The sequence below is a fragment of the Sander vitreus genome, chromosome 9, assembly GCF_031162955.1.
Source record: "Sander vitreus isolate 19-12246 chromosome 9, sanVit1, whole genome shotgun sequence".
NCBI lineage: Eukaryota > Metazoa > Chordata > Actinopteri > Perciformes > Percidae > Sander > Sander vitreus.
In genome coordinates, this window is record NC_135863.1 from 15,467,442 (window position 1) to 15,483,401 (window position 15,960).

A 15,960-nucleotide genomic window follows, 5' to 3' on the forward strand; every position below is an offset into this window, starting at 1 on the left:
ACAGGTTAACCTTAAACATCTGTGGCCTTTTAGTACACATGTCCTCTCTGGAATTAAATATGTTGTAGTTGTTATATGTTACATTTATTCATCCTCTACTATGTTAAAAACTTACCAGAAAGAAACACAGGTAAAGGGATGCCGCTGTCCATAGAGCCATGAGGAGGTTTGCTGTTGTGGCCGGACCCGCTCTGAACCGACTGACTGAGTGAATTAACACATTTGTGTGTGTGTGTGTGTGTGTATGTGTGTGTGTGTGTGTGTGTGTGTGTGCGTGCGTGCGTGCGTGCTTGTGTGTGTGTGTGTGTGTGTGTGTGTGTGCGTGTGTGGACATCTCAACACAACTTAAGTGCACTTTTTCTTTTTTTTTGTGAGACCCACTTTGTCCCTAATTGTCCAATCAGCAGAAGAGGCTCTCCAATCACAGTTTGGCCATGTACTCGTTCACCTTCACTGTCCTACAGGTCAGAATCACCCAGAGGTCTCTGCTGCAGGTGAACTCACCACTTTCTACTGTTTAAGTCTTCTGCATGAACGCCATCTATACTGTCTTGAATCAGTGTTTTTTACCTAGGGAAAGTGTTTTTCTGTATGCTTGACAGTTTGACATTTTCACATTCAACCCTGGAAGACATGATTGTAGGCCCTTTAAATGGATAGTTTGATCTTTTGAAGTGGGGTTGTATGTGGTAGTTCTCCATAGTCAGTATATTACCTACAGTAGATGGTGGTCAGCATGCCCCCAGTTTGGAGAAGCATACAGAGGTCCCAACATGGAAGCTAAGAAATGTTCTGTTGTAGGTGGGAGCAGCAGCAAAATGTATTTTAGCCACACAAAAAAGAATCACCTAAAAAAGCAATATCTGTCTATCTATTAGTGTACGCTATATTCAGACTATTTTCACCGCTTTACCTTGCCGTCAAACAGCCCAACGACTGAGAACTATCTGATCAAAAAATAAGTAAACAACACGTGCGTAATTGGGTGAATGAGAGGCACATTGTAAAGGCTTTGGGTAAATATGCCGTCCATTTACAATTTACATATATAATAAATTGTAATATGTAGAGTGATTTGTGATGATGCACTAATCATTATGTTAGACTGTCAAACTATGAATCCTCACCTATGGCACAAGGGTTAATTATTATAACATCATACCCTGTGTGTACTGATGAACATTTTCCTTCTCTGCTTACATCTGTTTGCTCTGAGATTTAGATCAAACCAAAGGACAGCATTTTTTTTGACATCTGTGTAATTTAATTGGCTTTTCAAGAATGCGTAATTACAGCACAGCTGTAAAAGAAAAAAAAAAAAAAAACTGCCACAACACACGTTTACAGTTTATGTTTTTGGGAATGCAAAACCAGAGTAGCAGGCAGCAGTCACGACAGGTCTTCAGAGGGCTCTGCTGAGGACTTACAGTACTCACAATAATAAATCATGTTCTCAATGAAAATAACATGACTTTAATAAAGTTAAACCTCAACCTGAAACAAACTGAATGTCATTAACATACAGAGTAGTTTTCTATGATCGAAAAATACAGTGTTGTTGAACCTTTTCTTCTGCTGTCAAAGGACGCTGGTTGTGTTTAGGGGATCAAATCCTGAGTGTGATTTTACAGCATAAACGGAGTTTAACCTGTGATTAGAAATGTTGCAAAAGCAGGTTACCTGGAGAATGAAGGGAAATGAATTTCACTCTTCCTTTAGCCAAACACTTTTAACCACTTTCCAGATGTTGATGGGTAACATTTGCAGGGCAAGGAGTCAGGTTACCGTTAATCACAGAAAGCTGTACTAAATTAAAATAAAATACTTGTATGTGGTTATTTTTTACTGATGCAAGCACTTTGCAATCTAATTCAGAGGAGGATCTTGTTCCTCCCACTTAGGGTCAATTCTGCTTTTCTCCAGCTCTTTAACCAATGATGTAACTGACTGAATGGAAACTGAAGGTCATCCACTAATTGGCCTGAACAGAGTAAATCATCCTAAAGTGGCAGCTCTTGAGCACCACAAATCTCTAGCAATGGTACTTCATCAACTATTGACTGCAGTACAAGTCATGTAATAGGAGTGTCAGATAATTCAATTTTCAGTGGGTTTTTTTGTTGTTTGTTACGCTAACTGCACTACAGTGTTGTCAAGACAATTTAGTTAGTGACAGTCATTTTAATTCAAAATCAGAAAACAGTCTGCCTCAGTCAAACAGGATTTACGTGTAATCTCATTGTTTGGCTAAAGTAGGTGCCAAGTGGGTGGTGTGTGCAACGTTTTAAAAGTCTGCAGTCCTCCAGCATGCCAACATGCTCACAATGACAATGCTAGCATGCTGATGTTTATCAGGTAGCATGTTTACCATGTTCAACAACTTAGTTCAGCATGTTAGCATGCTAACATTTGCAAATTAGCACTAAACACAAAGTATAGCTGATTCTGATGGGAATGTCCGTTTTGCAGGTATTTGGTCATAGACCAAAGTATTGTATAGTACTGATGGTGGTGGTGGTGGAGGAAAGTGAGGGGATCCCCAAAGTAATTTAGGGAAACATGAATGGCACCATTTTTTTTGTAGTACATCCAATTATCATTTCACTCACAACCACACATGTCAACATCATGGTGGAAAAGTCAGTTGATCCCATTGAAGTGTTTAAGGTTCATCATATTAGGATTAGTCTGTGGACTGAATGCCTGCACAAAATGTCATGGCAATCCATCCAGTAGTTCAGGTATTTTAGTCTAGACCAAAGTGGTAGCAGCAGTAGTAGTGAATGCCAGAAAATGCTTAAGACTGTAAGATTAAAATCACATTATGTAGCTTATACATTTATTTGAATAAAAATAGTATATGACCCATTTGTGGTAGCCTACTTTGACTGATGTTCATATTAGAGGTTCCTACTAACTACTGTATGACCATGAATAATCTTGGTTCGATAAAGAAACACCCCCATTGTAGCTGTAAACCTTGTACTCACTACTCTCAATGTGTGACATTCCTACACTCCCAGAATAAAAATGAAATAGCTTTAATGATGTCATGTCTTTTACAGCAGAAGTGGCATAAATACTGTACAGCAGGTTAAAGAAACGTCATTTGAACCCTGTCAATGATTTAGCAATGGAGGCGTCAGAGCAGTCTGGGGAGGGGGGGGGGGGCCTCGTGTGTGGGTAGTCTATTCAGTCAGATCCTGCAGGTACACAGGGTATTGTTGAAACTCAAGCAGGAATCCAGTGTGTCGTAACATCCTTTTACAACCATCATTTATGAGCTGTTTCTTCAGAGGTGCTGCATAGGAACTGATAAAAGATTACAGATGGGACAAGAAAGGAGTGACTGTTATCTAGTCCCCAGAGGAAAACCTGCTTTACAAAAGAAAGCAGGGTGTGATTTCGTAGACTTAAAATTGCAAACAAGCAGGTCATGCTGAGGATACTAGCTGTCATACATTTGAAATTATTTCACCTCTTTTTTAAGCATTTTACAGGATTTACAAGTAGATATATTTAGTACAGCAGTTTAGAGTATATTTCATTGGGAATAATGGAAAACATTATTTCCATTGGAAAACAATGGAAATCATTTTTAAAACTGTGCCCTACCCAAGCAAACCTACAGTTTTATAGTAGGCATACCCGACTTCAAACAAGTTGCACGTCTTAACTAGATCATCCATTACAGCATTGCTTCCCTTATCAGCTACTCAGGAAGTAAACGTAAAGGCAACCAGATGTACACAGATTTACATTAGGGAGAAAGTTAAGTCACCCTTTGCAGGATGATTTTTACCCTTTTGGGGGGTAAAAGTAGAAATGTACCACTGTGGACTTCATACTGGATTCTTTCTTCAGCCATTGCAGAGTAGAATTGTCCAAGTTGAAATAACCAGCAGGGATGTGATGACGAAGACAAAAAGAGCAGAATGAAACAGCAACCCAAATCTCCCAATACACATGAATGGGAGTATTGGATCTAAAAACTGTAAAACCCTGACAAAAACTTAAAAAGCACATCTTTGCATCCATCTGTGGGATTAGTAGTGCATCAAGGTCTCTTCTTATCTCCATTTCACTGCTCTACAATGGAGCAGCTGGCCTGCAGTGTCTCTTTAAGACAGTATTTTTAGGACTACAACGACTCCCTGAGACCAACTGATGTGGTTTCTCTTTCTTGTCAACTCTAACTTCATAAGATATGTCCTGTCAGAGCTGGACAGAAGTTCTGGTTAATTCTTAACAAGTTCCATTTTCAGGTTTAAAGAATGCCCTGATCGTCATTTTTTGTCTCCTCTGAGGGAGGCTGACTGTTTCCCGTATCCTGACCAGAGCTAAGCGGCCTGGCGTTGGCCCTCGTCGACCGCTGCCGTCGCGTGCCGTTACCAATGCAGCGCATGAGGTTCTTGAAGGTTGTCCACATTTCCTCATCCTTGTAGGAGTAGATGCAAGGGTTCATAACGGAGTTGAGTACAGCCAGGAGCAGCAGCCACGTTTTTAATTTCATGACGTCACAACTCGTGCAGTTGAGGCCGTCCAGCAGCAGAACCACCAGGCCGGGGGTCCAGCAGATCACAAAGGCCCCTTCAGGAAAAAAAATACCGCAAATCAGTTAGGTTTTTGTAATGCTTATTTCTCACATGTATCCTCTTTTGTATGTGCAGGTATCAGCGTGTAAAAAATGACACCTCGCTCAAAAGGTCAAGTTCCAATTTACAAATAGGGTACTTATAATAGTTTTAAAGTACTGTTTCTTGGCTGGGCACAGTAACTTTCTGGGGTCTTGTCTTAACCAAGTTGCCAGGCATCAGTAAAAACTTACAGAATTGGCTGTGCCTGGCCAAGAAATAGTCCAGCACATAAACCCCCCATAAAACCACAACTTTTTATATTTTGCACAGATCACACATAATCTTTAGCGGTGCTGGTAGGTGAACTTTGTTACCTTTAACTCTTGGCAAGAAGGCAAATACTGTCTGCTTATGTGAAACTTTTTAGATTAAACTTTTCCTGCAATTCAAAAGTTGTTCCATAATAATCTTTCAGCATATAGAGGGCTTTCACGGCGCATCATCAGACGCGTCATCAGACCCGAAGTCGCCATGTTGGAGGTACTCCGCATCACAACAAAGCACAGGAACTGAAGTAGATCCCGAACGGCGTTAAAGGAAAATGGTTAATTATTGCTGTGTTTTAGGTTGTACCAATAGGTCAGACCGAGAAAAACATTTGGAATATTAGCGACTTCTAAAAGTTATTAAAAACCAGGGAGAGGAATGCCAGACGTTATCAGAAGAAACTCTTTCCTGGAAAGGAGGCGCTTGTGGTTGGCAAAGCTCAACCAGGATCTACGAGGGAAAACGAGTCTTGTTCGGTCTTTGAAATGAAAAACTATTGAGAGTCACTTGGCTACACCTTGAGTATCACAATGATATCATACAGTTAAGGTTAGGTTGATTAAAGACGTTATTGCATTACTTACTTTGGCCTTCACAACACATTGGTCGTTAATGACTTGGTACTGCGTCTCCCTCACCCATCCACACACCATCTGGTTATAAGCCTCCACACTTTTGTAGGATTTAAGGTCTTCCGCTGTGTATGGGCTCGGCGAGAAAACCAGGTAGTTGACTATATCGGGATATGCAACTGAAGGAAGAATCACCGGGTCGCCATGCATCCAAGAAGAGGGAGCCAACTTGTAGGGATCTGCACCGCCAGTAAACTGTAATTTCTCAAAATATCGCTTTTTTGTGGTGCAAGTCCTTCCATGCCTTTGCATCTTGGACGCGTTTTGATGAGCTTTTCTGTTGTTTAGACATAAAGTATTAAAGCATCCAAAGTGCACAATACTCCATTACTCCATTCAGTTGTTTACACTGAGTGCCTCCAATATGGCCGCGCATCCAGGTTACCGCCCAGAACGTGACGTCGGTGAAAACCCTCTATTGTAATTCAGGTGTTCTGAGAGAAAACTACACTTCTGCATCTCCTCTTAGCTCCGTTTTCAGAGTTTTCCGTAGTGGGAGACTTTGGCCAATCACAGGTAATTTCAGATAGAGAGAGCGTTCCTATTGGCTGCTCTGTGCATGCATTGCCTGTGTGACAGAGAGGGGAAAGTGAGAGCAGCAGGAAGAGGTCTCACTCTACTTCAAATTCTGGTGTTTTTTTTTTGCATTCTACAGGCGCATTCATGCAATATACCATATCGGTAAGTACTTTATTAACTATCCTGAGTAAAAAAAAAAAAAAAAAAACCTTTACAAAACATTATTATGTGGTTCCAAATTTCAATTAACTTTTGCACACTGCACTCCTATGTTGGTAGTGAAAATTGAACTGGCAGGTAGAAACATAGTCAAAAAACACAGTTATATACTGTAAGAGCCAGGGTGGTGGAGAGAATACCGGTATGGCTTACTTAACGGAAAGATGTATTAATTAGGGCTGCTAATGATTATTGACATTTTTGACACATCTGTACTCAAATACTGAAGTTGCACTTGATTTCAAACATGTTTGGACACAAACAGTTACTGAGAGATTTCTGGAACTGAAAGGACAAGCCACAAGCAGCAACTTGTCTGCACTACCTCCATCTCTACCGCCTCAATACATCTGCAGAACAAAAACAAGTTCTCTCTCTTTGTTTGTCTCACATATACAAGCATGGATACATCTGTACAGAGACAGAAAGGGTCTGTTAGAGGTGTTTTTATGTTCTTTACTGCTCTTAAGTCTGAAAGTCAAAATGTTTGCCACATTTTTACAGTGAATTTCTATTCAGAAACTCATTCTTCTTCCTCTTTTTCTTTGTCTTTGATAGCCCACATGTTCAAAATAAAATTAACTCAACTGGAATTGCGTGAGACCCCATTTAATGGTCTTTCATTGGCAGTTTTTCATGTATTGAAGTTTAAAAATTGACTTTTTCCCCTTTAATCTACGACAGAGAAAAAGAGGGTTTTAAGAACACACATTTCAAGCATGTTCCTTTTCTCAGTTGGTATTCATTTGACGATTGTGGTTGCACTTAAAGAATAAAAAGAAATTTTTAATCTGCATGGTGTAATTTGATGCTCCTTTTAACAAACAGGCCCCAGCGCTCTCAGATATAATACAAATAAATTGCTCTAGACTATTAAATTACAAGTACAAGTGTAAACCAAGAGAATACAATAGATGTCATTTCAAAGTAACTAAATTATACGTGCAAATTTACACGTACTGTATGTTTTTGTTCTCTACTTGTTAGGTGTCTGACAATGTCCGACTGTATCCGCATCAACGCGTAAGGACTCATTCATTTTAATCATTATACAAAGCATGTGTGGGTTAAGCGTCTCTAAACTGGTTTGTCCGGTTACCAGTTCTACCTCAACAGACTGCTTTTCATCTGAAACAAAAGTTTTTTTCCCTGAATAATATATCCCATTGACCTGGACCTGACTGCATGCCTCAGAAGTCTTTAGATTTCCTTCCTTTTACTTTCAGATATCGCTGGTGTGTTATTTGCGGTGCATATTACAAAAATGCTTTTTTTACATTTCACCCAAAAATCACAGCACAATCTCAACAGGGAATTTAACAATGACACTTGGTACTAACGGTTCCAAAAGCTCAAGGGAACTCAGCAAAGCATCTGAAAGCAATTGACAAAGTCCTCAAGTATAGGTTCTTCTTCCTTTTTTTTATTGGATGGGTGGGGAGGAGGGGACGTTCAATGAAGGCCAGTGTGGTGTGGTACGCCACAGGCTCAGGAGCAGTGTCCTTGCAGAGAGAGATAATTACACAGCAGTCTGGAATAAAGTGTACAAAGGCAGACAGCTCCTACGCTACAAACTGTGTCAAGCCATCTGGCCAGGCAACAAGCCGAGTGCCCAAAGAGACAAAGAACAATGACAGACTATTATCCTGCAGGGCGACCGTGCTAATTCACTACTAGTATCTCATGCATGCTTTTTATCTGGGTGACTGTATAAAGTGTATGCGTGTATGAAAACGAAAACTGAGCACATTTAACATGGAGATGAACTTATCTAACCTGCAGCGCTTTCTGAAATACATCAGTTTCAGAGTTGGCTGGTATGGTGACTTAATGTAGATTGTGTGTTATACTTGTGCATGTGATTGTTCATTTAAGAGTCTGTTTTGGTCGAATTTGTTGGGGCAGTCCTATTGCTCCGTTCTTAAAAGGAAAGTGCTGGGAGGGGAATGATTTGAGTGTAAGGTATCCAGTTACAACACCTAAACAAAGAGAGCCAGACCGGGATATCTGTGTCACCTAGGATAAAAACTGCATAAGAAGGGAAGGAAAAGTGGAGTTTTTTAAGCTTTCTTACTCCGGCAATAAGTCAATTGATTAATTAATTGATTGAAAAAAAACTGCCTATAGCTTCATAATTAATTATTTTAAAAAGGTATATTACGCAGGATTAAGACAATAAGAATCCCTCTCAATCATCACTTATGACCCACTGGTGCGTGCGATTGTGTCTGTATCTGCAGAGACCCTGCCCTCTACCTGGATTTTCTTTTTTCTTATTTTGCTGTGTGTGGGAACGTTTTTGGGCGTCAACCAAGAGCCTTTGGGCCCAACACGGGTTTGTAAACCCCAGCCAATAACAGCGTCCAGGGTGTGCAGCCCGCTCTAATTCCTAATACCCTCACTTTGCTAGCTCCTTGGCGTCCAATACTGATGCACAAGGCAACATTTAGCGGCTATACAAAGATACAATCTCTCTACGATGTCTCTTACTGTCACTCGTTGAACTAGTGCCAACTTTGAATGCTGTGTTTACAAATACCAACCGACAAAAGTAACATATTATACCTTTAAGGAATCTATATCACAAAAATCTCTGGTTTCAGCTTCTCAAAAGTGAGGATTTGCTTGTTTTTCCTGTTTTACATTCTGTAAAATATCTTTGGGGGTTTGTTAGTTGGACAGAACAAGCACTTTAAAGATGTCCCTTTGGACTCTGAAAAACTTGTAAGGGACATATTTTAATATATTTTCACATTTTATAGTATGAATGATTAATTAATTTAGCAAATAATTAAACACCAGAATGGGTAATAGGTTTAAGCCACTGGGCAGAAAACAAACTCAGAAAAATCTGACTTTAAAAGAGTCTTTTGCACTTATTAAAGGCTCCCTCAAATCCCTGACAAGCACCCAACACGTTTACTGAAAGCACAAGTGTTTGTGTTATGCTCAAGGTTTTCCTTCCTATCAGGAAAACAGATTACAGTCCAACATGTTCAGCAGTGACTCGGTGAATTGCCCGGACTTTGTGACCCTGACGAAAGACGCACACACAACAGATACTTACACCTGACTAATGCGGAAAATGTTCCGACTCACTGCATCAATGATCCTGCACAGACAGCAATTTTACGACGAGCACCTACCGAGCACAACCATGACCGTCTTGATGAGCTTAATGGGCGTCCTCTTGCGGTTGATGGAGCCGCTGGTGTGTGGCGTCAGCACTGCCGTCTTCCTTTTGACGTAGGTGTAGATCCTCGAATAGATGACCACCATCACCAGGAACACCACCAGGTTAGACACAGACCAGAAGATCAGGTAGCTCCTGCTGAAGATGGGAGCCAGCTGGGAGCAGTCGCTCAGGTTGCAGATGCAGTTCCAGCCCAGACTCGGCACAGCCCCCATGAAGATGGAGATGGCCCACACCAGCACGATCAACAGGGTCACCCTCCTCTTCGTCAGGTTACTGTGGACTTTCCAGTTCATGACGGAGATGTAGCGCTCTAGCGCTATTACCAGCAGGTTAGCCAGCGAAGCTGAGAGACTGATGTCCAGAAGACCTTGACGAATGAAGTATCCTTTAACTGTTAGTTTCCGCGACACCTCACCTGTGTTAAACATGAGGTACACGTACGCTATGCCTGCCAGGAAGTCCGAGGCGGCGAGGTTGGCTAGAAGATAGTAGAAAGGATAGTGAAACCTCTTATTGGTGATGACAGCAGCTATGACCATGGCGTTGGAGACCAGGATGAAACAGCAGAAGAGAGAGCCCACCACCTGCACCAGGATGAGCTTGGGTTTGTTCCAGCTATCCTCAGCGTTGCTGTTGTTGTAGAAGAAGCCCATGGACTCATTATAATGACAGCTGTTCTGTTGGGCCATTTTAGAGGTGAGTCTGTGGAAAGAGAGTGAGAAAACAAAAGAAGTGGAACCATTTATCACTCATTTATCAACTCAAGTATAGCAAAATTGTATTGAATAATAGTTCATTATCAAGCAAAAATACCAAGCGTTCCTATATCCTACTTCTCAATGTGAGGGTAGGCCTATGCTGCTTTTCTTTGTCTTATGCAGGTCTCAACGCTAACTTTTTAAAGTAGTTGCCAGCTTGGCAACCAGGCATCAGCTTTTGGTTGCCGGAATTGACAATACGGTTGCCATTTTAAATTGCCTATATTTGGAGCAATTCATTTCGTATTCAACTATACCACACATTTTAATAATGAAACCAGCAGTGACCACTAGTGCAGCAGTGCTAGTTTGTGTCTTTTAACTCATAGCTTTAGCGGCAGACGGTTGTACGTCCCAGTGTTGGAATCCTCTACAGTGAAATAGTCACACTTTTACACCGTTTAACTGTCAGCATTTTAACCGTGTTTAATCCAGTTACTACTGTAGCTAACGGTAGGCTAACGTTAACTGCTGCCAAGTGTAACATGTTATTAGTTTTTACTAGCCTGACATGCAGCGATGCTTCTGTTGCCTCTTAACGTTTGTTTTCATAGCATCAGAGAGCAGCGCAGACATTTAGGTGGCACCATAATGGCCGTTTTACAGTAGCCACAGCCAAGCTGGCGCGCACCGTTGTGACGTCAAAATGACGTAGATCTTGCCGGCGCGCCCAGATATATAGCTAGCTTATATATAGTTTTTCTTTTTCTTCTTCTTCTTCTAGTCTGTAGAAAGAGCAAAGTCGGTAGCCTTTCCTCATTAGCGCCACCTCTGTTCAGGAGAAGACTGCAACCAGCGCGGGTATAAATCATGGATGTATTAAGGGAACTGGATACAGTGTTCGGCGTGAAGCCCCGTACGTTCCAATGAGAGTGCTCAAAAGCGCATAAAGCAAACATGGAGCTTGGATCTTCCGCATTGTTGGCCCATGACGTCACGATGGACACGCACACTAGCAACAATTTGTTTGTGTTGTCTTAGCAACCGGTAGCAACATGCTCGTTCATGAGCTTCTCTCTCGTGTCTCTTACAAGTGGCGAACTCATGAACTCGCCGTTTTCATTGTCTAAAATATTCACTAACATTAAACATTGTGTTTTCGTTGTTCCCGATCTTTTACATGCTTAGCTAAATAAACGACAGATGTATTTAGCTAGACAACCAAGGAGATTTAATAATTATGTCGTGCTACTAGCTAGCTAGCTACTAATTAGCAGTTAGCCTGCAGTTTCGTGAACAAAGCTCATCCATGGCTTCATCCTTCATCCACATTACAAGCTTTACAGCATACAGCCCTCGGATGTGTCATAGGAGAGAACCAAGGCAATGTAATCGCTATGTCTGTAGTAACATTATGTAGGCATATAGCTAGCTATGTATAGATCTTAATACAGCCATGCTAGCGACCCCTGATGTTAGCAACTAGCTAGCTAGCCGATAGCCCCGCAAGTTTGGGAAATGCTAATGACTTTACATCCACGTAACAGGCTTTAGAGCATACATACATCCCTCAGATGTATCATAACTTCATAAGATAATACCATGGATGTATTAATAGAACACATGGTGAATTACAACCATTAGCTATATCCATTATTACAGCTAGCTACATGAGCTCGGGAGAACAGTCATGTGAGCGTGCGGGCGCAGTCCCGTGGGTCTGCTCGCGTGCATCATGCCAAATTTAATAATTCTGGATTTGCTTCTAGTGAATGTTAAAAATGTTAAAAACGTGACGTTTTAAACAAGGACCCTTTCAGTGTTCGGGCTGGTAAGTTGATATACCCCGAAACAAATTATCCGCTGAAATATAGACGTTTCTTTCGCCATGCAAAGTCAATGTGAAAAGTCTTTCTGGGCCATGGGGTGCAGTACCACCGTTATCCGCTAAGCCCATGGTGGCTTTTAGACAGTGGAGCTCTTCCTGGGGGCTTGGTATAAATAGTTATGGCGATTCCATGACATTACATTTGCGCGCGCCAGCTAGCTGCGGCTACTGTATAATGCCCTTAATGAGGCACCGAAATCCGCATTGCTATTCTGTCCGGTTGATAGACAGTATATTAGCACCCGTTTTTAACATGCACTGTTAACGTGAACAGGGAATTGCTTTGTCTGTATCTTTTCACGGCAAACGCGTGTGTGGAAAGCGGTCGCACAACTGCTGAAATGTGTTGTACACGAACGTATAGTGTTCAAACTTTACGGAGACAACCAAATGAAATATAGACTTCTTTTGAAATAAGATTTTACAGTTTTGTAAGTTTTGGTTATTTTTTATAAATTTAAAATTGAACAGGTGGTTGTCAAAGGGGGCAACCAGAGGCCACGAAACAGTTGCCAATTGACTCAATCTGGTTGCCATGGGCAACCTGGCAACAGTTACTGTCGAGCCCTGTTATGTGATAGTTAACAGAATTTCTTTGGGTTTGGGACTGTTTGGACAAAATAAGACATTTGAATACATCATCTTGGTTTCTGGGAAATTAAATTAATTAATTATACTTTTTCACTATTTTCTGACTTTTTCTAGACCAATCAATCAAATAATCGAGAAGATTCTTGATTTATTTCTAGATTTTTGTTCATGAGAATAATTATTTGCAGCCCTATATTTAAGAATGCCTGATAAATCATATCTATAAATGCCTTGTAGACATATCAAATCCAGTTTTGTGGTTTTAAATATATTAAATTAAAGCAAAAGAAGAATAATGAGAGAGGAAAAGTCTAAACTGAAATGCTTTATATGTCTAATCAGTGCATGGTGCCAATTCACCCAAGGCCAAGAGAGATGTAATTACTCAACTCCAAAAGGCAAGTGCACATGCCAAAACCCATTTACTGGGAGAAACTGCTTTGAATAAAGTTAAACAAGATAGTCACCCTGGTAACATTAAAAAGAGAGCCAAAACAACAGGCTCAGTCTAGTGACATGAGATATGTCTAGATTAATTCCGCATTTTCTACCTGTACAAACATTTCTTTGAGTAAACATTACAGACAAGCAGCAAAACAAGATTCCACGTAACACATGTACGCTAAAGTACAGTTTTCTTCATGACTTGAGAAACCTTTATTATGCAATTAGTTTTAGGCTACTACCTGTCCGACTTGGTCTACCAGCAACAGCGAAGGAGGAGGGAGGAATGAGAAATTCCCACAGAGGGACTGACAAAGGGAAATAAACTGTTGCATACCCAAAAAACAACATATGAAGCAGACAAAAACCAAATTATAATCCCAAAAAGAAGAACAAAGAGTTACCTAGAAAAACAATCGGCCGAGTGAGAGTACCTGTGGTGAAGGGCTGTCTGTCCGTGGTGAGTCAGAAGACTAGTTGCGAAATATTCCGTGCCGAGTTAACGATCATGTTTCTCCTGCAGCGTTGCGTCTCCGCAGCTGTGGACGGAGGAGGTGACAGCCCAGAGCGAGAGGACAAAGTGGAGGAAGAAAAGTTGCGCGTCTTCACTTTGAGTCTTCAGCTCGGTGACGTAGGGGCGTGTGCCACCCAGCCTCGCACGTGAATTCCTCTGGTTGACCGCACGTGGCCCCGCGAGCTCACGGTCGGATCAAATTCAAAGCATTGCAGTGAAGTCGGGACCCCAAAACGCGCTGTCTGTTTGATCAAATCTAACACATTGTTAAAGATTAAACCATTGGTTCACAAATGTTATGGGCTTTTGGCCGCTTATTTTAATGTCTGGTTGGGGCCCTTTCCTTCTCACGTTCCAGATGTTAATGAGAGGTCAACATTTCCAATATTTAACTAAAAAGTAAAGCTTATATAAAAGTGCAAAATAATCGTGTGTGTGGAAGAATTTTCCCATCTCACACCTCCTCAGATTTATCCAGACCCCTGGACTCAGCTACAAAACTTTATATAAAAGTAGTTATAACTAGTTCCACCACAACCAGCTACAACAAAAAGCTACAATAAAACCCTACTTAGTATTATTAATAAAAATATAATATATAATGTGTCAGATACAGGTGCTGTTTTTCTGCATAAGTTTTGCTGATAATACTTTTCTGCTGATTGAGCCTACTTTTACTTAAGTCAGATTTTGAATGCAAGACTTTCACTTGTATTTGGATACTTTTTTGTTGTTGTATTGGTACCTTAGGATATGAGTACTTCTTCCACCACAGAAAACAGTCATTTCCCTATTCCTTAAGTGTAGAGCATGGCCATGGGGTCCCAAGGCAAACATTTGTTGTTACTACACTATACATCGGTAATCAAGCTTTGAATATGCTGTATCAGTTTAGTGTCAACTCAGTTTCCTCTCAGATTTCTTCTTTCACAAAAGTGCAGTGTGTGAATTCACAAATGGGTAGTTCTCCTTTAAAGCTCCATTGTGTAATGTTTTGAGTTGATTCTTAGCAAAAAACCCTGTTCTTTCACAAATATGTGCTCATTCATGTGCAATTACTTCCACCAACTAATCAAAGTATTCTCGTAATCGTAGAAGCTGACATTCAGAATCATTCAGAATACATACGAGTGAGTCGCTTGAATGTATTCTGCCATTTGCGCCTCCATCTTTAATATACATTAGCCAAAGAGGGACATACCTCTGCCTTTCGCGCTTTTACACTCAGTGGCACCGTGATGAATGCCAGCCGGGAGATTACTCGATCTGCCAGCAGATTTGAAAGCCTGTTGAAGATGGACGATCACACTGATACTTTACTAACATTAGCTTGTATTTGTTTGGGAACCTGATAGTTGATGTTAGCAATGAAATGGGACCAAAATAACAAAAACGTTTATTACACGAAAACTATTATTACACTGGAAGGAATTCCTTCCAGTGTAATAATAGTTTTACGTCACTCACAGCCGAAGTTGTACTTCTTGGAATAATACGGCCACCGTAGGAGTTACAACACGCTCGGAATAGGAGGGGCTAGAAAGTAATTTTCAGTTGGTTGTCATATACAATTTCACCGCTAGATGGGAGAAATTCTTACACAATGTAGCTTTAAATTGGACGGTTAGATTTTTGGAGCTGCACATCTGTTTATATGAAAAATCCCAATAATTGCTGTCTTTAGTGCAGCGCTCGCTCCCGGTTTCCACAAATGTGCGTGTTTTGTTTGAAAGCACACCTCATATTGACATTTGTTCTTAGCTTGTGTTGTGTTGAACAATAACAGTGATGTTGGTTGACCCAAACAGACAGATCTGTAAGTAAGAGTAAATATCCTGCTCTCATCCTTGAAAAGGATGTGATTTGCTCTGGTCTCAGTTTTGACCTTTTAAAATCAAATAGGACTAATATAGAGGCAATATTGCCACACAGGACAACTAGTGTCTGGAATGGCAGATAAAGACATGTTGGCTCATTAACAGGTGTCAACTACCTCAGGTATATCCAAGCTATAATTATTCAAACAATGTTTTGAATGACATTATGAAGCAGCCCTATAGGCGACAAATGTCTTTGCTATAGGTAACTCTGCTGTAGGTAACTCCTTGAACTTCATCCAGCATGTTAAAAAAACGAGTTTAAGGAAACACCTTTGATTATTTATCATGTCAAAAGCACAGTGCTTATACTCAAAGTGAGAAGTCGTGATCCAGCTTATCTCACCATCTAAACTTGCTTGTAGATTTGCTGATAAAAATGACTCATTCTGTAGTTCAGGTTGGCTCATTTCAAACTCCCGTCTTACTCAATCTCAGCTGTGAGAAACCTTTGGAGCACTTAATATTCTTTATGGAG

At 40.7% G+C, this 15,960-nt stretch overlaps 1 protein-coding gene across 4 annotated transcripts; it reads right to left on the minus strand.

Annotated features, from left to right (window-relative positions):
* Positions 1-1,335: 1,335 nt before the first annotated feature.
* Positions 1,336-15,914, minus strand: lpar3 (lysophosphatidic acid receptor 3). Of its 4 annotated transcripts, none has more exons than XM_078258884.1 (3): positions 15,829-15,914; positions 9,421-10,172; positions 1,336-4,590 (listed from the first exon to the last, which is right to left on the minus strand). In XM_078258884.1, the coding sequence occupies exons 2-3, from the start codon at positions 10,157-10,159 to the stop codon at positions 4,268-4,270; spliced, it is 1,062 nt and encodes a 353-aa protein (XP_078115010.1). In that variant the 5' UTR covers positions 10,160-10,172; positions 15,829-15,914; the 3' UTR covers positions 1,336-4,267. The 4 variants fall into 4 exon arrangements, with proteins under 4 accessions (XP_078115010.1, XP_078115009.1, XP_078115008.1 ...); XM_078258883.1 differs by lacking the exon at positions 15,829-15,914 and adding an exon at positions 13,496-13,669; XM_078258882.1 differs by lacking the exon at positions 15,829-15,914 and adding an exon at positions 13,526-13,668.
* Positions 15,915-15,960: the final 46 nt, after the last annotated feature.